Source organism: Dendropsophus ebraccatus, chromosome 4 (assembly GCF_027789765.1).
Source record: "Dendropsophus ebraccatus isolate aDenEbr1 chromosome 4, aDenEbr1.pat, whole genome shotgun sequence".
Classification (NCBI taxonomy): Eukaryota; Metazoa; Chordata; class Amphibia; order Anura; family Hylidae; genus Dendropsophus; species Dendropsophus ebraccatus.
Genome location: NC_091457.1, coordinates 92,313,342 through 92,340,699, shown reverse-complemented (window position 1 = coordinate 92,340,699; position 27,358 = coordinate 92,313,342). Strand labels below are relative to the sequence as shown.

The following is a 27,358-nucleotide window of genomic DNA, read 5'->3' as shown; positions in this document are numbered from 1 at the left end:
CCTCCCCTACATCAGAGCTTTGAGAATGTGATACGCATTATGTAGTTGTACCTAATCACTGCTTTCCATTATTTACTGATATTTCGGTTTTCGGTGGCAAAGGCGGTTGATCCGGGAATATTACCTTAACAGAGTTGTCTTGGCTTGAAGTCGCTAGAACATATTCATTGTCTGGATGCCAGTCTAGTCCATGGATCTTATATAAGTGAGCGGCAATATACTCCACTGCAGTGCTGGGTTTCTACAATGATGGAACAGGATGCATTTAATTAGGATTGGATGCATTCCTCTGGCTACTTTTTATTTAAACACGATCAATAATAAAATGAAAGTCTGGATTCGGAGCCTGGTGAATTGCAGTGAGCCAACCTTTCACCCAACACCCACTGACTCCCAGGCTTCTACTTATTCAAGCTATGTGAAATACCAACCCTCCGATCCCAGATCCTCACATCCCCATCATGACTTGTGGCGAGACAGTTTGCATTCTTTTTGTTCCACTTAACCTGTGAGGCACCAGCTGTAAAAGGAAAAAAAAATATTATTATTATTGTTGTTGTTGTAGAATATAAACTGGGCCAAGTAATTTGTAGCAGAGCACTATTTATTCTTCCCTGCTAATGATGTCCGTACAGTCCTTGTTTTAAAAGGTGTAAGATAATAAAGATGTAGTTATTGTACCTGTCCACGCTCCCTCTGTGTCCTTTAGCCTTGTCTGTGGGATTTCCTGCTCACCGCAGACGCCACTGACACTTCTGATCTCACCAATCACTGACTGAAATAGGACAGTGCCACTGACAGTTATCTGCTGTGAGTGGGAATCCCACAGACAAGGCTGGAGGTTACTGGGGAGCATGGACAGGTAAGTACATCTTTACGATTTTCTATACCCAATCAGCCGTCAGCCAAGCATCAGCTATTACAAGGCCAATAGTGAAGCAAGGCCAATAGTTTTTTTTAAACATGTTGAAAGACAATGATCAGCTGCTGATCGAATCCTTGGCTGATCGTTGTCTTTAAAACATGAGGTGATAGCTGCCCAATTCTGCCTTTTAAGGCAGGTAATTGCCCCATGTAATAGGGTTCTTAAACAACTGACTACAAACTAAAGTTCTGTGCTATCGGCCTTTGTGGGCTGTGAATGTACTAATTTTACCTGCTAGTAACTATTGCAGGATGTGACTGTATGTATTAAATGAGTGAAAGGATGCATACAAACCAAACTGCGCTCCCACAGCCCCTCCCTCCACACACACATACATATACCTGTAATTTCTCAGAACTAGAAATATATAAGCTGAATACTGTAAGTTGTGTACATCCTGTCAGCATCTCTGTGGTTTAGCTTAGGTGTGTCTATTTATTAATCCCCAGCTCTATCTAAACTTTTAGGGCTAAAGAAAGCATGATGGTACAATTCAGATTGCAGAAAAAGGCTAAATTTGTAAAGGGGCTTGCTGGGACTCCTAAACTGATGGCTTAGCATTACAGTGACTGATTGTAGAAGTGTCTGGTACTGTAGTTTTGGTAGTGGCTGGTTTTGCTGTTCATTCTTATTCAATAGGAATGAGATACAGTGAACTGCTATAACAGGAACTACCAAACATACAGTGCTGAGGCTGGTAAACTAAGTACAGTGGTCCCACAAAGTACAATGGCCACTGGTCATCCTGGGACCAATAAATACTGCAACTGGATAACTGGCTATTTCAACCAGTTCATCAGCAGGTGGCCTAAAGGAAGGTCCCCACCAAACTGATATGGATTGTCCTAAACCACAATCCTCACTTGTGTGAACCAATGTTCCAATACTCACCTACTGCGGACAAGGAGACTGCTGGTTTTCTTGTGTCTCTGTTGAAAGGATGGGGAGAGAAATCACAGAGAAGTCAAAAATCTACATTTGAAAAGATAATTTAAGGGGTTGTAAGGTAAAGGGTCTTTTACACAGGTCGATTATCGTGCAAACAATTTGTTCAAACGTAACCAATAAGCTACTGGTGTAAACGCAGCAACAATCAAACTACGAATGAAAATTTGTCCGCATATCATTGATCACATCTTTTGAACTGACCTCTAATTTATTGTTAATCGTTCAAGTTTTCCAGTGCAAACACTCATGGTTTATAGTATATAGATAGGAACGCAATTACGATGATTCGCGGAATATATGCAAATGCAATTACGATCGCATTAAAGGGAACCTGTCACCCCACGAACGAAGATATCCTTGTCGGAAGCCCGGCGTGCGCTGCAGAGATGAGTCCCACGCCCAGAGAGAAGGACAGCTCTATTCTCTATGGACATGGGACTCATCTATGCAGCTAGCACCTGGCTTCTGACAAGGATATCTCTGTCCTGGGACTGGCTCCAGGAGCAGGACTTGGTGAGATAGGGTAAGTATCCGGGGCTCTAGAGGGGGGTCGGGCGGCCTTCACCCTGGCACGGGTGGGGGGGTGGGGGGGGGGTGCAGGGGCGGGGGTGACAGGTTCCCTTTAATGACTTTTAATAGCGATCTATCTTCGCATCTAAACACCTATCATTTAAAATAAAAAATCATTGCTTGTAGTTCACTAAAGGAGTGATAAATTACTTAATCTGTAAGTACATGTTATTTTTTTATGATGTTTTATTAGGGAGAAAATCCCTCAATGCAATGATTATCCCTGATCACTGGCAGGCATCTCAAGAATATTGAGGCTGGCTAATTTACATATAACTTTACCTGAAGGTTTTATGACAACTGCTTAGAGGGTGAAGGCCTAAAAATTACATTCATTTTCAGTGACCCTGGCATTATGGGACATAAAAGACATAGCGGACATAGGGGACATAAGAGTCTTCTACAGAGTTTTACAGGTAAATAGTAAACTTACTTTACTGCCTCCCCATGCACTGAAAAAATAAAAGAGTACATACATACCTCTGTAGTTCCATACCTCCGGTTGAACTCTCTCTCTACCAGCTTCCAATAATGTCCAAAGCTGTACAATTGTATGTGGGGGACATAATGTCATCAGAAGCCAGCAGAAGAGCAGCGCAGCCAGAAGATCTGACAGCAGGAGTAGTGGGGGTACGAGCAAGGTACAGCATCCATTTTCTGAAATTCTAGATCCCTTTAGAGACCAGCTAACTTAACAGTAGCCTAAAACAAGGCGCTAATTCTTATATCTACCTGCCATTTACACCTCAACTAGTATCATAGAAAGGATCATGACTCATATATATATATATGATAGACATTGCTGTAACATGTTCTTACTTGACATCCCAGATGTAAATATAGGTGTCGATAGAACTGGTGACTAGTATGTCTGGTTCATACACGGACCAGTCCAGGTCGCTGCAAAGGACAAAGACAATGCACTGTTATAGCAGGTGAGCTGAGTAGTAGTCCAGTCATGAAATTATCACTATGGCAAGAAAAACTGACTGACCTGATGACTCGTGTGTGTCCCTGCAAGGAGGCTGCAATGTCCCCACAGCTGTCCCTCCACTGATACAGGTCGACTCGCTGATTACTCTGCAACAAAGTATGGCAACAGGGATCAGATCACTTCTGACATCCCTACTAAAATGTACATCCAGTAGTGCAGACTACAAAAGGAGACAAGTGGCTGTCTCGCACCTCTGACATCCCATATCTCTAGAGGGAACATACAGTGATAGTCAGCGTTCTCTAGTGTTGTAACTGTCCAATATCCTTTTTTTTTTGGTCTTTTTTAAAGTGAAGGACAATTAAAAGGAGTCTGGGGGGGGAGAGTTAAAGGGAACCTGTCACCCCCCGTGCCGGGGTGACAGGCTCCCGACCCCCCGTTAGAGCCCCCTATACTCACCTAATCCCGCCGGGTCCTGCTTCTGGAGGTGGTCGGGTGACAGAGATCTCAGCTGCTGCAGCCCGTTGCGCGCGCTGAGAGATGAGTCCAACGCTCATAGAGAATGATGGAGCGCTGGACTCTCCTGTCATTCTCTATGGGTGTTGGACTCATCTTTTAGCGCGCGCGCCGGGCTGCAGCGGCTGATTCGGGATTAGGTGAGTATAGGGGGCTCTAACGGGGGGTCGGGAGCCTGTCACCCCGGCACGGGGGGTGACAGGTTCCCTTTAAGAGAAAAAAAAAAAAAAAAAAAAAAAAAAAAGACACTGCTTACCGCTCCCAGTGCTTGTCCTGCGCCACATCACAAAGCTTCCGGACCCCACTGCTGGCATTCTCTAACCCCAGACCTGGGTTTAACGTCACAGACGGGTGGGATTTGGTCCGCTCAGCCAATCAGTGTCCCGCCCCAGTTACTAACTGGCTGAGCAGGGCATCCGTCAGCTGGGTTGTGACATAGCCAGCAGGGAGCTCAGAAGAAGCAAGACGCAGCTCTGCGCGGGCAACGGGACAGGTAACTATTTGTAGCTTCTTTTTTATTTCCCCCACCCACTGCCCGTAATGGTCTTTTACTTCCCAGACAGACTTCTCCCATTACCGTTACAGACTTCCCCCATTACCGTTTTCTTTCTTTTGCTTTAACTGCTTGACATATAAGGTATAGTGGCAAACAGGGAGATGAGGGGAGGAGGCCTGAATGCTGCAGTTCGGCACAGCATCTATGACACTTAAAGCGTAACTGTTGTTTCAGGGCCATTTTTCTGAAAACATTAAATATCAACAGTTCAAGCGATTTTAAGAAACTCTATAATAGGTTTTATGTACTAAAAGAGTTTCCTTCTGTACTGAAAAAGCAATCTCCCAGCCTCCCCCCTCACATCAAATGAAGCAGGATTTCTGTCTCCATTATGTGGCTATGGAGAGGGGAGGGGCTGTTAGGAGTGACTGAGCACGGAGCAGTCCTGCACAGCACAACACCCTGCAATCTCTCTCAGTAAGTTCCTAGATAAGCACTGACCTTTCTGACCCCAGAATCCTGCGGTTTAGGTGCCCAGAGTCTACAAACAGCTGACCTTCATGTCACCTCTTCCTGCTCCCTCATCTCCCCCAGCCCCTCCCCCCTTCATAGGCTTACAATGGAGAGAGCAGAACCCGTCTTCACTGGCTTCTCTGTAATGAAGACGTGTTTGCCTGATAATGCACAGATAAGAAGTCAGGGGGGGGGGCTGGGAAATTGCTTCTTGAGGACAGAAGGAGGCTTTTCTGGCTGATGAAACCTATTACAGAGTTTCTTAAAATCGCTTATACTACTGATTTCTGCAATAAAAAAAACCATGACAGTTACGCTTTAAGCTTGAAAGGAAGATGCAATTTTATAACTGCAAACAGTCATGAGGTAAGAGGAAAACATCATTTATTTTACCTCCCAGCTATCATCTATCTACAGCTCTGAGCAGACTAATCAGAATAAGGCCTTTGTTAGGCTGCCATGGAAACAATTGGCACCCCACAATTGTATTGCTGGGTGCCAATGGTGTAACAGGAGATTTCTAGGGGAGAATGTTCTTTGATGCATTTATTAAACATCTACCTTTCATCATGTAAGAAAATTAAGACATACACTACATACTGCAATTTAGCCCAAGAAGCAGATGCTGGGTCCTTGGATTAGATTTTTCATATAAAGATAATCATTATTAATTGTTTCATCTTGGCTCTTACAGTTACCTAACATGCAGAAAACTTACAGAAGCAGCAAAGAAGTGTGTGTAACTCTCATGGGGATTCCACTGCACTGTGCCAATGTCCCACTTGCTTTGCCGAGCTATCTTCCTGGGGCCATCGTTGGGAGCCTCCAAGTTCACAATGTACAAGAAACGGCGTCTGTTACAGACAATATAAAGTGATATTATTACATTTACCGAAAATAGACATAGATCATCATATATGTACTTTCATATATAATATATCTCATGATTATGTCAACCAATGGTTGTTGTAGATGCTGGGAACTTCTGGGGGAACATTGTAACTGTAGTTGTACCAGAGTACTGCTGTGTACACAGGAGGTTCTGCAGCAGCCAAGGAATAAAGTCTCCTACAAATCATTAAGATTAATACAATATTTTTATCATTTACAACGCACATTGTGTATAGAGCATGGAGGATTATCCCACACATGCCAGTGTTCCCCGACCTGTGGCTTTCTGGCTATCGTAAAGCTGTTACACCCAAAATAACCCGACAACCGCAGGCTAATGAAACTTTGTGGAATAAAGGTCACCCTATACCTTTGCTTGACAGGCATCGATCCAATCCTTACCATACTCATGAACAATTGGCATGGCTGAACATTCCTGTGTTCTCTATGGGGAGGGATAAGCTGCAGCCAGACTGCTCTGGTTGTGACTTATCTCTTTGAGAACAAGATGTCTGTCCACTATCTCCTCTGACATGAGTTGGTAAATTGTCAGGAGACCCCCATACACCTTGTACAGATGGCTAAATCAGTCAACAAAACTATGGGGATCTATAAGGTTTAACCAGTCCAAGTATGTAAGGCTACCACCACCACAGACTGGGGGGTCATCCATCATTAGGAAAAGTAGACGGGATCCGAGATGCTTTGCATTAGCTCAGCAAAGTTTCTGAAGCATAGTCAGCACTGGCCTCCTCATCCTGCTGTACATTAAACTTATTACAGGCTCCTTGCTCCAGACCTGCTGCCCATGATGTGTAACAAAAAGCTGATTAAGAGCTTCAGGAACCAGACCAAAGCAGCAGAAGGATTGTAAAGTATCTACAGTCCTAATAAATTAGCTGTGGTTGTTAAGGAAACATTCTGAGAAGTCCAACATTGCCCCAGAGACATGCAATACATTGGCTCAGAAGACCGAATCACACATCACAGACTTAGATACAGTGATTTGGCAAGCAGTAACACACCTGACAGGATTAGATACAGCAACTCAGCAGACAGTATGGGACAGAATATTAGATACTGAGGCTCAGCAGACAGTATCACACATAACAGGCCTAGATATAGTGGCTCAAAACACAGTTCAACATAATATAGGATTAGATTCAGTGGCTCAGCAGGCAGCATTAAACACAATAGGATTAGATTCAGTGGCTCACCAGACAGCATTAAACACAATAGGATTAGATTCAGTGGCTCAGCAGGCAGCATTAAACACAATAGGATTAGATTCAGTGGCTCAGCAGGCAGCATTAAACACAATAGGATTAGATTCAGTGGCTCACCAGACAGCATTAAACACAATAGGATTAGATTCAGTGGCTCAGCAGGCAGCATTAAACATGATCTGGGGCTCATGATACAGTAACATACAGGATAGGCTTAAAAAGGGTCCTGTCGTGATGTTCCCTCACCTGGTCGGTGTGCAGTCCCTCCTGCTGCCAGCAAACTGCTCCAGCGTGCTCATATGAATAGAGCTGGAACGTGACTGTACCATCCGGCCCGGGCTGAAGCACAGGAGGCGGGCTGACCCACCCCCAGTGGGAGGAAACCCTAGCCCCTCTATGATGCGGTCCATTAGAATCAATGGATCCGTATCATAGAGGGGAGGGGGTTTCCTCCCACTGGGGGTAGGTCGGCCCGCCTCCTGTGCTTCAGCCCGGGCCTGATGGTACAGTCACTTTAAACATACAAATAGCAAAGTTCAAAAGTGTCAGCTCACCCACTCCTTCACTGAAACGCTCGGATCCACCTTCGGCTATGTGCTGCGACATCCAATAGAAAGGAAAAACGATCCAGCTCAATTCAGTAAAACCAGTACTTGCGCTTTATTGGAATTCTTTAAAAGTCAGGACATAATACAACATCGTGCTACACACTTCTAGGCTCTGCTGACATGTTTCGGACGCATGTGCCCTTGTTCACAGACAAGGGCAAGGGCACATGCTTCCGACACATGTCAGCAGAGCCTATGTCCTGTATTATGTCCTGACTTTTAAAGAATTCCAATAAAGCGCAAGTACTGGTTTTCCTGAATTGAGCTGGATCGTTTCTCCTTTCTATTGGACTTTAAACATACAGCCCCGTGCCAAACGGCCGTGGCCTAGAGTATCCGTGCCCTAACTTTGCCCCACCCCCTGTCCCTCCTTCTCACCCTCTTCATCATTAAGAATGCCACTGGCGGGATATTTCCTATTTCTCTGCAGTGAACAGTGCACAGGTGCCTTAACGATTCAGCCCATGTGCCGTGTTCTCATAGCTGATGAATAGGAGACAATCTGCCTGGAGCATTGCTAATGATGAAGAGGGCGGGGAGGAGGGACAGAGAGGGTGTGCCAGCCTAATGCACAGACACTCTAGGCCACGCCAGTTTGGCACAGGGCTGCAAGTTTTAAAGTTGTTTTTTAGGACAATAACTGCATCAAAAGCAGCTATCTGAAGGTACAAGCGGTTTGGAGAGGGGGCAGATTGTGGTTACAGTCTCTTTAATTTAAATAAAACCTGTGAGATCCTCAAGGCCTCACAAACTGGTCCTGAAACCTGACAGTTCAGTTTTCCAACAGTTTTCCTCAGCGCTTTGCAATTCGGCAGCATCAGAAAGCTGTTCTCCTGACTTTTCAGTGAAGCTCCAAGTTTGTACAGACAGTATCTCATAATATAGGCTTGAATACAGCAGCTGAGCTGACAGAACCGGGCATTAGAAGCACAGTGTCACATGATGGGCTTAGATAAAGCAGCTCAGCAAACAGTATCTCATACATTAGACAGAGGCTCAGTGCTAGAGGCTCAGCAGCACTGGAAGTGATCATTTGGCACTGGCACCTAGTAGCACTAATAAGAGACTCACCCAGAAAGCACTGCAAGCTGCCCCTGACAGTCCACCGACATCGCTGTTGCCTAAATTAAGCAATAACAAACATGAAAAGTTAAAGGTAAAAAAGTATCGATATTTTGGTGCATCACGCATCACTAGTACCACAGACACATAGTGGTAGTTGTAGAATGGAACACATATGCTGTTTTTAGTAAAGCAGCTTACTTCACTGTGCCATTTTTCTTCTCTATGCATCTGATTTGTTCCTGGTTTCCTCTTTGAACTGTGACCCTGCTATTGCTATGCCCCAATGCAGATACTTTCACACAATCCCCCTTGTTGCATATGAAGTGAAAACCACCTACAAGTACTAATCAGACAGATCATGTGACAGACAGATTAAACGGACTATGAACATTCAATGAAAGTGGATGCCTGGAGGGCCGTTACCAAGGGCAACAGGTTATGAAACTAAGAAGCAAATAAAGGGGAATAATGAGTCTATATCTTTCAAACAATTCATTTTAAGAAATGCTTGTAAATTTGGAATGTTAATTCAACATAATGTATCACTATAGACCTAGTTTTCTTCCTGACACAACTCTCAACTTCTTTGCTGCTGAACTCACACAGCTGTGACAGTACAGTGGCACAAAGTTTTAACCTTTTCTGAGCTCCCAGCATCATAATAAATCATAATGCTGAGAGTTCCATAAGAGGTCAAGAGTTCAGCCCGTGAGATATAGTCCACTTGCGGACTGTAAATCACAGACGTGTGCATGCCATCCACTTGCATCCGGCCCCTGAGACCTCCCGATGCGGCCCGTGGCTCCCCTGTGATGTGCACCACTCTGGTGGGGCAGGGGCCGGCATACACAGCATCCTCCGGTCTCTGTGACGGCTGCCAGACACAGGAGGATGCTGTGAGTGCCGTCCCCTTCCCCACCAGAACGGTGCACATCTTCCTTCTCCTGCGGGCCGCGCGTGAGACGTCATTGCGCCGCCTGCAGCAGAAGACGGGCACGGGCTATAGGGGAGAGAAGAGGACCTGGGCAGCGTGGGAGCGGACGAAAGGTGAGTGGGGGTTAACTAGGCTACCAGGGACATGACTGGGGGGGGGGTTAACTAGTCTACCAGGGACATGACTTGAGGGGGGTTAACTAGTCTACCAGGGACATGACTGGGGGTTTAACTAGGCTACCAGGGACATGACTGGGGGGGTTAACTAGGCTACCAGGGACATGACTGGGGGGGGTTAACTAGGCTACCAGGGACATGACTGGGGGGGTTAACTAGGCTACCAGGGACATGAGTGGGGGGGTTAACTAGGCTACCAGGGACATGACTGGGGGGGTTAACTAGGCTACCAGGGACATGACTGGGGGGGTTAACTAGGCTACCAGGGACATGACTGGGGGGGTTAACTAGGCTACCAGGGACATGACTGGGGGGGTTAACTAGGCTACCAGGGACATGACTGGGGGGGTTAACTAGGCTACCAGGGACATGACTGGGGGGGTTAACTAAGCTACCAGGGACATGACTGGGGGGGTTAACTAGGCTACCAGGGACATGACTGGGGGGGTTAACTAGGCTACCAGGGACATGACTGGGGGGGTTAACTAGGCTACCAGGGACATGACTGGGGGGGTTAACTAGGCTACCAGGGACATGACTGGGGGGATTAACTAGGCTACCAGGGACATGACTGGGGGGATTAACTAGGCTACCAGGGACATGACTGGGGGGATTAACTAGGCTACCAGGGACATGACTGGGGGGGGGGGTTAACTAGGCTACCAGGGACATGACTGGGGGGGTTAACTAGGCTACCAGGGACATGACTGGGGGGGGGTTAACTAGGCTACCAGGGACATGACTAGGGGGGGGGGTTAACTAGGCTACCAGGGACATGACTGGGGGGATTAACTAGGCTACCAGGGACATGACTGGGGGGGTTAACTAGGCTACCAGGGACATCACTGGGGGGGTTAACTAGGCTACCAGGGACATCACTGGGGGGAAGGGGGGCAGTTAAACTAGGCTACCCGAGGCATCACTGGGGGGGATAACTAGGCTACCAGAGCCATCACTGGGGGGGATAACTAGACTACACAGGGCATCACTGGGGGTTAACTACAATAGCAGGGGCACTAGGGGAACAATACTTTGCCTTGCCCCGGGTGTTGCAAACCCACGCTACTAACTGCTGTGCACAGTATGCGGCCCTCAAATGATTTTATTAATGCCCAACTGGCCCTCGACATGGAAAAGGTTCCCCACCCCTGCTATAGAGCCTAACTCCAGCAATAAAGGTGGGCATACACAATCAACAACTGTCAGTTATCTCTCTCATACTCCACATACACAGGAACGTTTGGCATGGCCAAGCGATCCTGTGTTCTCTATAAGGAGAGTAAGGGCCCTATTCCATGGGACGATTATCGTTTGCATAATCGTTAACGATAAACGATCCCAACAACCGCTATTACAAAAGACCTGAAATCGTTCACCCATTTACATGGAAAGATAATCGTTACTTATGATGGTTCTTGCGGCCGTCTTGTCGTCACTATTGCGTTCGTCACTACTGCGACTGACCGAACAACGTCTTATTCAATGCGAACGATTCGCGAACGAGCAAAGATAAAAATAGGTCCAGGTCTTATTAAACGATCAACGATTTCTCGTTCGGTCGTAAGTCGTTAACTGCTATTCAAACGAACGATTATCGTTTAGATTCGAAACGATTTGACGATAATCTGAACGATAATCGTCCAATGAAATAGGGCCCTTAAGCTGCAGTCACACAGCTCTGACTAGGCTTATCTCACCCAGAACAAAGGGGACGGGCAGTGATTTTCCATCATGCCTGACCTCTATCTCCACAGACATCAGTTGTCAGTAAGCGGTCGGGAGAGCTCCATACACTTTATACCCATGGCTGAGCCTGTGCCTAAGAATACGGTTATTCTTTATTTACAGCCATTATAATTTGGTTATAATGGTTCTGCATTACATAATAATGAAGCAGGTCACGTGAACTGCCAGCTTCACCAATCAATAGGTTGAGATGGCATTTCCGTCCCACACAACACATGAAAAGAAGATGACCACAGAAATGACCATAAGATTTGAAAGCAGAAAGGAAATCAAGGGAGGGATGAGTACAGCCTTATTGTTTTTACTGTGCCAGGAGTCAGATTATATACAAATTCTGGAGCTCATTAAAGGGGTTATCCAGCGCTACAAAAACATGGCCACTTTTCTCCCTACTGTTGTCTCCAGTTCATGTGCGGTTTGCAATTAAGCTCCATTTACTTCAATGGAACTGAGTTTCAAAACCCCACCCAATCTGGAGACAAAAAAGGGGGAAAAGTGGCCATGTTTTTGTAGCGCTGAATAACCCATTTAATTTACTATCAATGAAGAGAGATCTTGGGTATGGAATCAATATCTATTGGAAGGTTGCAGAGCTATTCCCCATGCACCGGTTTATTCTTTAGGTGATGACGGGCATCATGTTGTGTCACAGTTTTAAAGAGGATGTACCACCTGGTACATCCTCTTTAATCTAAATGCACGAATTGAACGGCGCCGGCACGGGGAAGCCGGTGTCGTGGTCCGTTTTTCGGACCAAGGCCCGGTTCCCGTGCACGCGCCGTTCTATGCACCAGAACCGGCCGGTGCTCAAGCACTGGAGGCCGGCCGGGCCGCCCCCAATGGGAGGGAATTCCCTCCCCTGTATGACGCGGCTCCCTTAGAATGAATGGAGCCGCGTCATACAGGGGAGGGAATTCCCCCCCACTGGGGGCGGCCCGGTCCGCCTCCAGTGCTTGAGCACCGGCCGGTTCCGGTGCATAGAACGGCGCCGTGCACGAGAACCGGGCCTCTGTCCGAAAAACGGACCGCAGCACTGGCTTCCCCGTGCCGGCGCTGTTCGATTCGTGCATTCAGATTAAAGAGGATGTACCAGGTGGTACATCCTCTTTAAGAACTGTACTTGGTTGTCATGATCTCTCAACAGTTGTCACTCGAAATCCTTACAATCTATGGATTGTCAATGACATACCTCCCAACTTTTTGGGACAGCCAAAGAGGGACACTTTTGGTTCACTCTAGGAAAAGTTTACAGACCTTTCTATACTTTTTAATTCAAGGATGCAGTCACACATACATGTAGAGATGTCCCAGAAGGGTCACAGGAACAACGAGAAACCCAGGAGGAGGGTCAGCGCAGGTAAACGTCCAGGATGTCGGCACAGTCACAGACATTTATCAAGCATCATGTTGCTTGATAAAGGTCCGTGACCCAATATACAGACTAAAACGCTTTGCAATAAATGGAATACTGAGTCACTTTACCGTGCAATGGTTTGATTTTGATCCTGGACGTCTACCTGCGCTGACCCTCCTTCTGGGTTTCTCGTGGTTCCTGTGACCCTTCTGGGACACATCTCTACATTTCTATACCCACCACTGGTGGTTGACTACCTGAGGGATGTCTGCAGTTCATGACATTACACGCCTACAGTAGAGTTGTGCCTATCTCTTGCACAACTCCACCAGGTGAGTGCGTCTATCTACTTTTTGATGAGACACCTATCCAACACCTTATTGCACTAGGAGGTGCCCCCCTCTTGCTTTATTTCTCCTTCAATCACAAATACAGGATCTGCTGCACATTGGTGCATTTAGTTACATTGATATCAGCAGATCCTGTATCTGCATCCTTACAGGAGAAGTCCGATTAAATTTTTTAAAATTATTGCATTGCCACAGCAGCCACAACCCGCACAGCTCTGGGAGTCGGGTTGTGACATCACCATGTTATCCAGGAAGTGAAGCCTTGATGCAGTAGTAAGTGCAGGGAAAAAAGCACTTTATAAGCATTTCCTGTAATAAGTGTATATTGGTGATTTGTATAACTTTTGGGGGGTAATACGATACTTTAATAAAAATTTTCTCCTTTAACCCTTTGAGGACCTAGCGCAAAATGACCCAGTGGACTGTGCAAATTTTCATTTTTTCCTCCTCCCCTTCTAAGAGCTCTAGCACTTTCAGTTTTCTATCTACAGGGCCATGTAAGGGCTTGGTTTTTACAGGAGTAGTTGTACTTTATAATGACATCTTTCATTCTACCATAACATGTATGACAGAACCACAAATTATATATGAAGATATAAATGGGTAAAAAAACAATGCAATATGGTAACTTTTGGGGGGTTCCTGTGTCTACGTAATGCACTATATGGTAAAAGCTACGTGATAACATTATTCTATAGGTCAGTCTGAACACAACCATATGCAGGTTTACACTGATTTTCTGTTTTATTTTTTTATGAAATCCTTTTTTTTTTGCAATTAATTATTAATAAAATGGGCCTATTGTGACGCTTATAACAGTTTTACATTTTCACCTACGGGGCTGTTTTTTATATATAATGTAACAAAAAAAAAACAAAAAACGGTAATCCTGGCACTTTTTTCCCTCTTTTTGTGTATGCCGTTCGCCGTGACAACTGTTATATTTTATTAGATCGGACAATTACGCACGCTATGGTATTATATGTTTATTTATTTTTATATGTTTTATTTATATAATGGGAAAGGGGGGTGATTTAAACTTTTATTGGGGGACGGCTTTGGGGCATTTATACAAACATATTGGGGGGATTTATCAAAGGGTGTAAAATTTAGACTGGTGCAAACTGCCCACAGCAACCAATCATAGCTCCTTTTTCCTTGCTGTGGCCAGTTTGCACCAGTCTAAATGTTACACCCTTTGATAAATCTCCCCCTTTGACTTTTTTTTTTTTTTTTTTTAAACACATTTTAAGTCCCCTTGGGGGACTTTTACATACAATTATCACATTATACACATCGATCATTGCTATGCCATAGGCATAGCATTGATCAGTGTAATAGGTGCTCTGCTGATTGAGCCTGCATGTGGCAGACAATCATCAGAGCGCCAATCTGACTGCACAGAGGAAGGTAAGAGACCTCCGGCGGTCCGTTAAAACGATCGGTAAGTGACAGGGGACCGCCCCTGTCACTTACACGCCGCGGTCATGCCAGAATCGCAGCGTTTAAGGAGTTAATGACACCCTGCAGCGCAATCGCTGCAGCCTGTCATTAACGGTGAGGTGCCGGTTATGAAGCGCGCTTCATAGAAAAGGACCTACCGGTCCTACCGGGGCATCTGGGAAAAGTAACCCATGGCGTACCGGTACGTCCAAAGTCATCTAATTACAGAACGATGGACAGGATTAGGGATGTGTGCCAGTAACTGTCCGTATTTGCAGGGGCCACGTAGGTGACATGGACCTATAATGGCGTAATCATTTTTTGTGGCACTGACCATGTCTCCAAAACAGACCCACAACTCCAGCTGTCTGTATAGGGCCAAAGAAAACAATCTGCATGTGTGACAGGGGTCATAATGTCACATGATTCATCTGAATAGAACAATGTTTAGGATCCAACTTTCACCACATGATGTAACTTTAGGTCTATTATACAGCAAGAAACCGGACACTTTCTAGAGCAACACAGAAAGTCTATTAATGTCAACCTCATTTCTAGGTCAAAACGAGGGACATGTAAGGGGCAAAGAGGGACTTGGATTAAAAGTAGGGACTGTGGCTCCAAAAGAGGGACCCTTGGGAGGCATGCTGACACTGGACCAGGACAGGAACAAGACGCTGCCAATAACTTGTGGAAAGTACAGCCATTCCTAAGGTTCACCCTAACACATGTCCTGTGCGGCTACAAGTCCAAGCTTAGGATTAAAGACTGCCATGCTGGGACCTGTAGTGGCTTAGCAGCTGAAGGAATTTTCCCGACATCCTCTACATTTCCTTCCCAATCCCATTGAACGAAGTATTGTGCTGCACATGCGCAGTGTGGCTTGAGTCAATCCTATCCTTATGATTAAAACACATGAACAATTCCCCACCGAAGTTCTCAAGCAACTCTCCGTAACGCATGCTTCTACTCTCCCACCGTCCACTGACCTGGGAGTCTCGGAACTCCACCACCACGTTCTCGCTGCTCCAGTGAGCCGCCATCTTTCCTTTCCCACCGGCCACCAGCAGCAACAACAACAAACGTTGTACGTCATCACGTAGCAATCGCCTAGCAACCTAGACACGCTTAGGCGCAAGGTGTTCTGGGAAGTTTGGTTCCCCCCCCCTTCTTTTTCTTATTGCAATAACCTAGTGTCACAGCTAGAGGTCAGGGAAGAGCAAGGCAGTGTTATACTGAGTTCTACAAACACTACCACATCTGTGTGTGTGTGTGTATATGTATATATATATATATATATATATATATATATATATATATATAAATATAAATATATATATATTATGTATTAGTATCTGAAAGATTTATCAGGGCAGGGTTTAATGAACAGAAGTTACTACATAAGTGTTAGCTACAAAAAAAATATGGAAAAATATGGATATGCATTGAAGCCAATGGCAACAAAGTCAAGTGCGACATGCGACCAAAACTCCATCAAGGATGGATTCTTTGCAACTGTTACATTACAGCTGCGCTGTTGTCATTGACAAATTGTGACGCCATTTACTAATGTGCAACATTGTTCGATCTTTGTGTCACATGACCAAAGTTGCAGCGTAGCCCCAGCCTTCACCCATACACCTGCATTCAATTTGGCTGTCAGTTATCTCTCCCACTCACTGTCCCCATACACAGGAATGTTTGGCACAACTGAGCATTCCTGGCCCTGGCTGCAGCTTATCTCTCCAGGAACAAAGGGTTTGAACAGTGATTTTCCATTACACCTGACCCCATTACCTCTGACATCACCTGTCGGTGCTTAATTGGTAAACTTCCTTAAACCTTATGGTGCGTTTACACAGACAGATTTATCTGACAGATTTTGGAAGCCAAAGGCTATGTGCACACTGAGGAAAAGGCGAGGAATTCAGCTTGAAATTCAGCTTGAAATTCCTCCTGTAAAATATGTACAGAGCAAAGTCCCATTGTGTTCGATGGGTTTTCTGCTCTGTTGTTCACACCGCAGAATTTCCGAGCAGAATTTTCTGCTGTAGATCTGCTAGAGGAATCCTATAGAAGCCAATGGGGGGCTTAAATTCTGCTTGAATTCTGCCTGAAAACTTTCCTCTACAATTCCTCGAGAATTCCTCAGTGTGCAAGGGCCCAAAGCCAGGAATGGATTTGAAAAGAGGAGAAATCTCAGTCTTTCCTTTATGAGCTGTTCAGTGGCGTAGCTACCATAGAGGCAGAGTAGGCAGTTGCTATGGGGCCCGTGCAGGAAAGGGTCCCGGGGGAGAAGGTAAGAGCGTGTGTCCTTCTGCTTAACCCCTTATGTACTGCAGTGTGTAAGTGACCCAATGTTTACTTACATGCGGCAACACAAAAAAGGGGTTAACAAGCAGAAGACAGAGATCTCTGCTTCATTGCTCTGATAACCTCTGACCTCTGTGGCAATCAAGTAGGAAAGGAAAATGTGCAGAGCCCCATGCAGAGTTCAGGGGTTATCAGGGCTGGAGCAGTAAAGCATATATATATATATATATATATATATATATATATATATATATATATATATACACACACACAAGCGCAGTGCTTTGTAGGGGAGGAGGGCCCCTTAAAATTTTTTGCTATGGGGCCCCATGAATCCTAGCTACGCCCCTGGACCTGTTCCCTGTTTATAGTCTGTTCCTGGCTTTGGCTTCAAATACTTGTCAGATAATTTTTCTGTGTAAATGGACCCTTATACTATCTGCTCAAATGAGCCCCGATAAGCAAAACTGGTGCTTGCTTGCAGTGCCTCTACACAGCACAATTAATCGAGAATCCAAGCTGCATGAACGATCACTGTATTGCTGTATTGTTTGTGCTGCCATTTAAATACATGTTTACACAGGGAGATGTATGGGCAGTAAACAATGATTTATAGGGCTGCTCATAAGATGCAACCAACCAATGAGCGGGTGTTTTCTCCCTCCAACAACGCTCATTGATGATAATCAGCCTGTGTAAAAGGGCCCTTACCCTAGGCCATCCATTTTAAAGAAGCAGATGACATCATGCTGTCTGCTAATCCACAGTGTCTATCTCTATTATGGCTTAGCCAATCCATCTCATTTCTCATGCTCCAAATGCCAGGAACATTGTGCCCAGCTGAGTTGGTTTCCTGATATGCCAGTCATCTGATAAACCTAATACATGGATTATAATGACACAACGTTATCAGCAAACAATGTCCAGGATGAATACAAACAGATTTACATCTCATAAATGATCACATATCCACAGGAACCCAGTCACATAGACATATCAAAAGTTTAATACTAATAGTAATTATACACTTCTGGGGGCACATACACAAGTATGAGACAATATAAAATGACACAATTAAGTATAAAGGTTCTGAGGCCGGAAGCCTGGCAGGGGTGGCACACAGCCACATGCTTCTCCCAGCTCTATCTAGCCAATGCTGGGGGTCACAGCGACGAGACCTCCACCCATCTAAGCATGTGACATGTTTGTGTGATGGTAAGGCCTAACCATGGGAAATCTTCTTTCCACCACACAGGATATTCCCAGCAGGCCCTTCTGGTTTCCTGGCAGCTATGACATCTATGGGCTATCTTCATCTCCTCCTAGTGTTCGGGCACCATGGGAATTGTGGTTGTGCAACAGTTGTCCAGTCACAGGTTGGGGCATAGGGTATGACCCCCTGATACTGACTGGTGGGAGCTCAACAACACGTGGACCTATCGTGGACTTATCATGTGGACCTGCTCTGACATTCACTCCCATAGGCCACTGGCACTTCATACCAGCAGCCTATGGGACGTTGGGACGTGACCTCTGCGGCAGGCGTGCTGATGTGACGTCATCACGCCTGCCGGAGGTCCAGTCCCCGCGGCTCACAAGATGGAGCCCGAAGAGAAGAAGAGCAGCCACACAGCCCGGATTATTTGAGTAGGATGTTTGTTTTTTTATGTATAGGTGGGGGCACAGCATGCAGGGGCCATTTATACTGAGGGGGCAGCATGGGAGAGAGGCAGAGCAGGGAGAGGGCACAGCATGGGCATTATTAATATATGGGGGGATACAGTATAGGCATTATTACCATATGGGGGTACAGCATGGGCATTATTACTATATGGGGAATACAGCAGGAGGCATTATTACTATACTGAGGGGCACAGCATGGGCATTATTACTATATGGAGGGCAAAGCATGGGCATTATTACTATGTGGGGAATACAGCAGGAGGCATTATTACTATACTGAGGGGCACAGCATGGGCATTATTACTATATGGAGGGCAAAGCATGGGCATTATTACTATATGGGGGATACAGCAGGAAACATGATCACTATATTGAGGGCACAGCATGGGCATTATTACTATATGGGGGTACAGCATGGGCATTATTACTATATAGGGGTACAGCAGGAGGCATGATCACTATATTGAGGACAAAGCATGGGCATTATTACTATATGGGGGGTACAGCATGGGCATTATTATATGGGGTACAGCATGGGCATTATTACTATATGGGGGGTACAGCAGGAGGCATCATGACTATATTGAGGGCACAGCATGGGCAGTTTGGGAGCCTATAGGAGGGAGAAAGAGAAGCAAGTTGCTAGAAATGTGCACAACCTAATATGTTTGTCTGGCAGGTTCTGAAGAGATGAAACGTAGCTGCAAGAAGTCGTCACTGAGGTCTGTACCAGATGGAGAGGAAACGGAGAGGAACATCTCGGATCAAAGAAGACGTCACCTGTGAGTCCCTGAATGGCGGTTTTTATATTGTGTAGAGCATTATTTAGTAGGGGTGCCCTGAGGTGGAAAAGGTTGGGAAGCACAGGCTTAGGGCACAGAACGTAAGGGAGTTAAAGGGTTAATGCACAGAGCAAGGGAAGGGGAGGAGCCGGCAGAGTCGCACATGCGCAGCTCTCCTCGCTATTGTTCCAACCCAGCAACAAGCAGCGAGTCAGACAGAAGCAGCGGATCTGTGTGATCGGGGATCGGAGCGCCAGGGACCCCCGCGGCCTCAGACAGTGGGGAGCTCGGCGATGGACACCCCAGGTCTGAACAGGTCTGATGGGCCCGTCACCCTGGAGACCTGAGTGAGAGAGCAGGCTCCTCACAGACAGAGAGCGCCGCCCGCAGGCCTCCCAGCCGCCCGCCGTGCCCCGGACACATGTGAGCTGAGGCCGGGCTCCTCCAGCTGTCCGTCACCCGCTCCTGTCCGCGCCCGCTCAGCCCTCAGCCGCCGCCCCATGGGGGGAAAGCAGAGCTCGGCCTCCCGCTCCCGGGCGCCGTTTCCCGGGGTGTCGTCAGATGACAGCGCCGTGCCCCCCACCTCACACTTTGGACATTACCGGCCAGGCGGTGCTATGGGGCTGAGGAGCCGCTCGGTCAGCTCGGTGTCCGGACTAGAGCCTCCAGCAGCCGGTCTCCCCTTCAGCCTGTACCGGGCCGGGCCTGAACCCGACAGAGGAGGCAGCTCCGGGGCCGAAGAGAGCAGGGGAGGCCTGTACCTGGGTCCCCGGGCCTCCCTCACCGACACCCTGCAGCTCACCCCGAGGTGGATCGGAGCGCAGAGTGGTGAGTGTACCCCGACACTGGTCCTCGCCCCCATAACTTACTGTGCTGCCCCCCCATATCTACTGTGCTGCCTGCCCCCCCATATCTACTGTGCTGCCCCCCCCCATATCTACTGTGCTGCCCCCCCCCATATCTACTGTGCTGCCTGCCCCCCCCATATCTACTGTGCTGCCTGCCCCCCCCATATCTACTGTGCTTCCTGCCCCCCCATATCTACTGTGCTGCCTGCCCCCCCATATCTACTGTGCTGCCTGCCCCCCCCCCATATCTACTGTGCTGCCTGCCCCCCCCCCATATCTACTGTGCTTCCTGCCCCCCATATCTACTGTGCTGCCTGCCCAGGCAGCACATATCTACTGTGCTGCCTGCCCCCCCATATCTACTGTGCTGCCCCCCCATATCTACTGTGCTGCCCCCCCATATCTACTGTGCTGCCTGCCCCCCCCATATCTACTGTGCTTCCTGCCCCCCATATCTACTGTGCTGCCTGCCCCATATCTACTGTGCTGCCTGCCCCCCCCCATATCTACTGTGCTGCCTGCCCCATATCTACTGTGCTGCCTGCCCCCCCCATATCTACTGTGCTGCCCCCCCATATCTACTGTGCTGCCTGCCCCCCCCCCATATCTACTGTGCTGCCTGCCCCATATCTACTGTGCTGCCTGCCCCCCCCATATCTACTGTGCTTCCTGCCCCCCATATCTACTGTGCTGCCTGCCCAGGCAGCACATATCTACTGTGCTGCCTGCCCCCCATATCTACTGTGCTGCCTGCCCCCCCCCATATCTACTGTGCTGCCCCCCCATATCTACTGTGCTGCCTGCCCCCCCCCCATATCTACTGTGCTGCCTGCCCCATATCTACTGTGCTGCCTGCCCCCCCCATATCTACTGTGCTTCCTGCCCCCCATATCTACTGTGCTGCCTGCCCAGGCAGCACATATCTACTGTGCTGCCTGCCCCCCATATCTACTGTGCTGCCTGCCCCCCCCATATCTACTGTGCTGCCTGCCCCCCATATCTACTGTGCTGCCTGCCCCCCCCATATCTACTGTGCTGCCTGCCCCCCCATATCTACTGTGCTGCCTGCCCCCCCCCATATCTACTGTGCTGCCTGCCCCCCCCATATCTACTGTGCTGCCTGCCCCCCCCCATATCTACTGTGCTGCCTGCCCCCCATATCTACTGTGCTGCCTGCCCCCCCCATATCTACTGTGCTGCCTGCCCCCCCCATATCTACTGTGCTGCCCCCCCCATATCTACTGTGCTGCCTGCCCCCCCATATCTACTGTGCTGCCTGCCCCCCCATATCTACTGTGCTGCCTGCCCCCCCATATCTACTGTGCTGCCTGCCCCCCCATATCTACTGTGCTGCCTGCCCCCCCATATCTACTGTGCTGCCTGCCCCCCCCATATCTACTGTGCTGCCTGCCCCCCCCCATATCTACTGTGCTGCCTGCCCCCCCCCCATATCTACTGTGCTGCCTGCCCCCCCCCCATATCTACTGTGCTGCCTGCCCCCCCCCCCATATCTACTGTGCTGCCTGCCCCCCCCATATCTACTGTGCTAACTGCCCCCCATATCTACTGTGCTAACTGCCCCCCATATCTACTGTGCTTCCTGCCCCCCCATATCTACTGTGCTTCCTGCCCCCCCATATCTACTGTGCTGCCTGCCCCCCCCCCCCCATCTACTGTGCTGCCTGCCCCCCCCCCCATATCTACTGTGCTGCCTGCCCCCCCCCCCCATATCTACTGTGGCCGCTTTTGGTTCCCATCCCTCTGTGCCTGCCTGCAGTATGTGACAGATGTCTACCTTGTACCGCATATAACGCCCTGATTGAGTGATTGTACTGATCCAGAGTTCTAGTCCTCTGGGGACGACCCCTTTCCTGCTCTTAGTATGCTGGCCACAGAGTCACAACAGAAGCCAGAGAATAGGTGTATGATCTAGGTGGCACGATGAGAGGCTTTCCTGTACAGTGTAGCTTCTGCATTGTGCTCATGCGTCACCATGTGTAGGAGCTCTGCTTGCTGTGAGTGAATGGGATTCCTAACCGACCTGACCTGCTGCTTCCCTCAGCTAAGGCTTTTGCTTCTGCTTTTACACAGTCCAGCCACCTGCACCGCTACATTGTAACAAAGTACCAGAACAAGTAGTAGCTGTAAATCTTGTCATCTGGGAGATGGCTCCTGTTCTGATGGTTTGCTGCCATGTATTACTGCAGGGAAATGTATCAGCCTCTAGTCCTAGTCTAATGCTGTGTTTACATGAAACGATTATCGTTAGAATTTTCACGATAACAATCGCATTTGAGCGATAATTGTACCGTGCAAACACAGCGACCGATCAAGCGACGAGCGAGAAATCATTCATTTTGATCTTTCAACATGTTCTCAAATCGTCATTGGTCGTTCGCTAAAAAATTCACAGATCGCTTCGTGTAAACAGTCTTTGAAAGATTCACCATATGTGTGAGATGGCCTTAAGTGATCTTAAAAACTATCGCAAAAACGATTTTTCTAACGATTTATTTGTCTAAACGCTGATCGTTATAAAAACCAAATTGTTGCTTCAAAATCATTAAACGATCGATTGGGTAAATTATCGCTCCGTGTAAACGGACCATAAGGGTGGTATTACATGGGACGATTTTTCAGCGATTAACAATAAACGAGCTCAAACGATCGCTATGACCAACGATCTTAATTGTTCACCCTATTACACAGGACAATGATTGTTACTTATGGTCATTCTTGCACTCGTCCTTTCCTGGCTGATTCCTGACTAGGGAATGAGCGAACAACGCCTTATTACACTGAACTATTTGTGAACGATTAACGTTAAAAATAGGTCTAGATTCTATCAAATGATCAACAATTTCTCGTTAGTCTTTTAATCGTTGCCTGCTATTACACGTTCGATCCGGACAATCTAACGATTTTTTGAACGATAATCATCCCGTGTAATAAGGGATGATCGGGTCATAAGGGTAAGCCAGAGATTTTGATTGATTGCAATTGTAGCAAACCCTCAGCTGTGAAAATTATAAGGTTTGCAGGGGTTATTTAGCCTCTTGCTGTTTGCAAAAAAATCATCGGTGGTCTTATAGTTGTAGAACTTTGTTCATTCTAAAGTGATGAAGCTTTATTGTCAGAAGTCATGACCCTGACCCTGTAATCCGTCACAGCATGCTCAGGGGTAACCAGTGCCAGGTTGATTGTTGTGGTTGTCACCTGGCAAGGCTTCATGAATGTTTAGCATGCCAGTCACCAGGAGGTGTCATGTCAACCCTCGGGTAAGTCACTGGTGGTCCTGTTTCCTGTTCCAGCTAAATAGACCTGCTGCCCTAGACCAGGACTGGCCCGTGCCTCTAGTTTCCTTGTAGTACCAGGCTTATGCTATATTGGTAGAAAGTTTTACTTGGTGGCATCATTCTTCTTACAGACTCTTACATTTGTCCAGAATGGCCCCCTCTCTGTGCTACATTATGCAGGGTCCTTGTAGAACCCAGTGACACCACCATATTGTAGGGATTTGTTATTATGGCTTCTGCTCTTGATTTTTGGCCTCAGATTAAATAAAATATGCCGTCACCCATGTGCCAGTGCTGCCTTTTATCATGCATTGCAAAGTACTGTATAGCCCTTACAGATGTCTTATAGGAGGTACAGCACTCCTACTCTTTGTGCCCCAGCTGTACATCTCTGTTGTTCCCTGTTATCAGCCATTTTTCTGCAGGTGTTCCTTTATCCTTGGTAGCAGGGTGGTTGCCCGCAGCCCTTGTGTGTTCTCTGATACCTGTGGTAATAGAGTAGTGTTGAGATGATGTGGTATGTTCATAGTACCTGTTAGGTTTCCTGTGGTCGGGGCATTGAGATATGTGCTCTGCGCTGTGGCTTCCTGGTAGTTTTGTGTACTGGGAACAGCTAATACCTTTTAGGACTCCCACACTTATAATAGTGCTTACAATAACAGTGGATAAAACAATGTGGGATTTTCCTTGTTGGGCCTGTGGCGTCCCCTGGAGGTGCCTGGCACCAGTAGATGTCGATTGCCACTTATATCCTTATTTATTGAAGAAACTTGAGTCGAGTTGTATAAAATATACCTGTGAATAGGGGGGGTTTGGGTGTGATAAGCTGACGGTGTTCTTGTTCTATAACTTCCACTGCTCATTTTACCAGCAGATTTCAGCTATGTGAACAGTTTGAGTGCAGATATCACAGTGTTTTGCAGGAAATCCCAGCATCTAACTCACTAGTTGGCAGACTATAAGCAGAGTCCTGCTTCTTTTATAAACCCCCCCCCCCCCCCCATCTCTTCATCACCTCCCACACACTGATGCTGCTTAATGTAAAACACCAGCATTACCATTTACATATATAAGGAACAGTAAATGTGCAACACCAGTGTATTTTGGAGTAAAGCATTATCCTTTGGATAGGTAATTTCTAGCTAGGTGAGCAACTGACCACCACCCTGGTCCCCTGTTCTCCCCAGCTGCAAGACTCTCAACAGGATTCCCAACATTCTGTAGGAATTATGGAGAGCACATCATTGTTTTTCTTCTCGGATTTGAGCACTGGATGGTACCACCATGCACCCAGCAATGTAGAAGAAACTAATTGTCCTGTGCATTAGGATAGGGTACCCTGGCAACTTTGGTCATGCAGTGTCCTGTGTAATGTTATATCACAATCACAATGTGACCATTCACTAGCCTGACTAGGATGCCACAGTTGCAAATAATTTTTGATCACCAGCCACCAGTTTGTTAATCCGGATTGTGAAGGGGAACTCTAGGTAGAGTTAAAAAAAAATATATATATATAAAACTTCTGCAGAAGTAAATAGCATTACTTACCTATCTATCCCAGTTTTGAAACTACAAAAAATCCATTTTTTTATTTTTTATTTTTTTTTTGGGGGGGGGGGGGGGTTCTGTATTGTGTTTCTGTACTTCCTGGTTGAGCAGTCATAAACAGTACTACAGGTTCCAGAGTTAATTGCTTTCCCTCAGTGGTTCATCAGTCCTCCACCATGCCCATTCCCCGCCCAAATCTGTTGCAGAACATCTAGGCTGTGTTCACACATTGCAGTTTCATTGTGCTACTAAATTATATGCAGTACTTTATCATTTCATTGTAGTCTCACCCACACAGCACACTGTATTGTCTACCTGTAACATCACACAGCATGCTGTATTGTCTACCTGTAACATCACACAGCACGCTGTATTCTCTACCTGTAACACCACACAGCACGCTGTATTCTCTACCTGTAACACCACACAGCACGCTGTATTGTCTACCTGTAACACCACACAGCACGCTGTATTGTCTACCTGTAACACCACACAGCACGCTGTATTGTCTACCTGTAACACCACACAGCACGCTGTATTCTCTACCTGTAACACCACACAGCACGCTGTATTCTCTACCTGTAACACCACACAGCACGCTGTATTCTCTACCTGTAACATCAAGCATCTTTTTATCTTTGAGGTTCAGCCCCACAATAAGGACTGTATCTGATATTATACTACATGGGATATACTGTTTATGCCTCGTTTTTTGTGCAGGTAGGATTGGCAGTGCCGGTTCTGATCCTCTCTGCCGTTTAGCATTATTTACTTGTGTTACTGCATCATTGTTGTAAAGACGCTGCAGTACTGCAATGAAACTCCAAAATGTGTGAACAGCCCTAATTGTGCAAAACTCTGCAGAGAAATCAGTGAAGTTGCAGTTGCTGCTTATGGCCGGTCTGAGATGGTGAATCATTCAGGGGATTGTGGGATACAGCCAGGCCTCCTGGGACATTACACCCTGCCCCCTGTCTGCATCATCAGCCTGATCTCAGCAAACACACACAATATGAGACCGAGGCATGGAAGATTTGTCTCCTAAGGTGGGAGAGCAGTGGGACTAGGAGACAATGTGAATTGGCCCAGAGGCCAGTTGTCTTCACTTTCTGGATATTAATCAGCTACCAGTGTGGCAGAACCGTGCAGATATGGTAATACATTGTATACACACATCTATTTCTTTTAATGTACTTTACATAGAAAACAAGTTTTCCTTATGTAGAGTTCCCCTTTAAATTATCAGATGCCAGAGGGGGAGGTAGACAGATTCTGTTCTGAAAATAATAGGACCTTCAGATGGATTTGACGGTGAAAGGGCTGTCTGTATTGTGTCTGCCCCAGGCCATGCAGTTTGTGGGTTTGTGTGAGGACTGTTAGGGTGGTATTACGCTGGCCAATGGGGGCCCGATAATACCTGTAAAAGAGCAGCGATCTGCTAGATCGTTGCTCGTTTACTGGACCCATTACACGGCCCGATAATCGTTAAACAAGGGCTACAGGGACATCGTTACCGATGTCCTTGCAGCCCTTGCTTAACTATATACATTACCTATCCACCTGCTGCTGCTGTGGTCTTCTCCCCGGGTCCCGCGTGCTCTAACTTCACAGTGGCCTGTCAGCTGACAGGCCGCTCAGCCAATCACAGGCCGGGACCGCCGCAGCCTGTCAGCTGACAGGCCACTCTGACGCTAGAGTGCGCAGGACCCGGGGAGAAGACCGCAGCAGCAGCCGCCCTGGAATGTGGATAGGTAATGTATATCGTCAGTCGCTGGCCGCGCACCGATATTACACGTAGCGGTGCGCGGTCGTCGCCCGACGAAAATAGGTCCACACCTATATCAACGATCGGCTGATCGTTGTATTTATTACATTACATTATTACATTATTTTCCAGTTTGTCTGTTTGTTTTTCCCTGCTATTTCTAAACTGTAGAAGACCTCTATGGATAACAGGAGTATAGTGCAAATACAATCTGGATTGTGGTGCATCCAAAAAGAGGTGCCACCTTACAGGTGATTTCAACATATGTGCCCCATACCTCCTCTCTTTGCTGTTTCCTTGATCTCTTTCCAGTCATGTGATTTCTTGTAGCAATAACAAGTGACCCACGATGTACAGACCTTCACTTTCCTGGTGGTGGTTGAAAGGCAGGCTGGTGAGGTATAGTTCACATGAATGGATGTTGC

At 47.0% G+C, this 27,358-nt stretch overlaps 2 protein-coding genes across 2 annotated transcripts in view; one reads left to right on the top strand and one right to left on the bottom strand.

The window, feature by feature from the left end:
- WDR59 (WD repeat domain 59) overlaps positions 1-15,757 on the bottom strand; it is a 59,100-nt gene extending 43,343 nt beyond the window's left edge. Inside the window, exons 1-8 of the mRNA XM_069966275.1 lie at positions 15,685-15,757; positions 8,699-8,748; positions 5,621-5,756; positions 3,438-3,523; positions 3,263-3,343; positions 1,817-1,854; positions 432-520; positions 125-241 (exon numbers count right to left, since the gene is read on the bottom strand). Of these exons, the coding sequence (XP_069822376.1) occupies positions 125-241; positions 432-520; positions 1,817-1,854; positions 3,263-3,343; positions 3,438-3,523; positions 5,621-5,756; positions 8,699-8,748; positions 15,685-15,738 (651 nt within the window). The 5' untranslated portion in view covers positions 15,739-15,757. The remainder of the gene's footprint in view (positions 1-124; positions 242-431; positions 521-1,816; positions 1,855-3,262; positions 3,344-3,437; positions 3,524-5,620; positions 5,757-8,698; positions 8,749-15,684) is intronic.
- Positions 15,758-19,644: 3,887 nt separating this feature from the next.
- ZNRF1 (zinc and ring finger 1) overlaps positions 19,645-27,358 on the top strand; it is a 31,998-nt gene continuing 24,284 nt past the window's right edge. Inside the window, exon 1 of the mRNA XM_069968588.1 lies at positions 19,645-20,301. Coding sequence (XP_069824689.1) covers positions 19,974-20,301 — 328 coding nt within the window. The 5' untranslated portion in view covers positions 19,645-19,973. The remainder of the gene's footprint in view (positions 20,302-27,358) is intronic.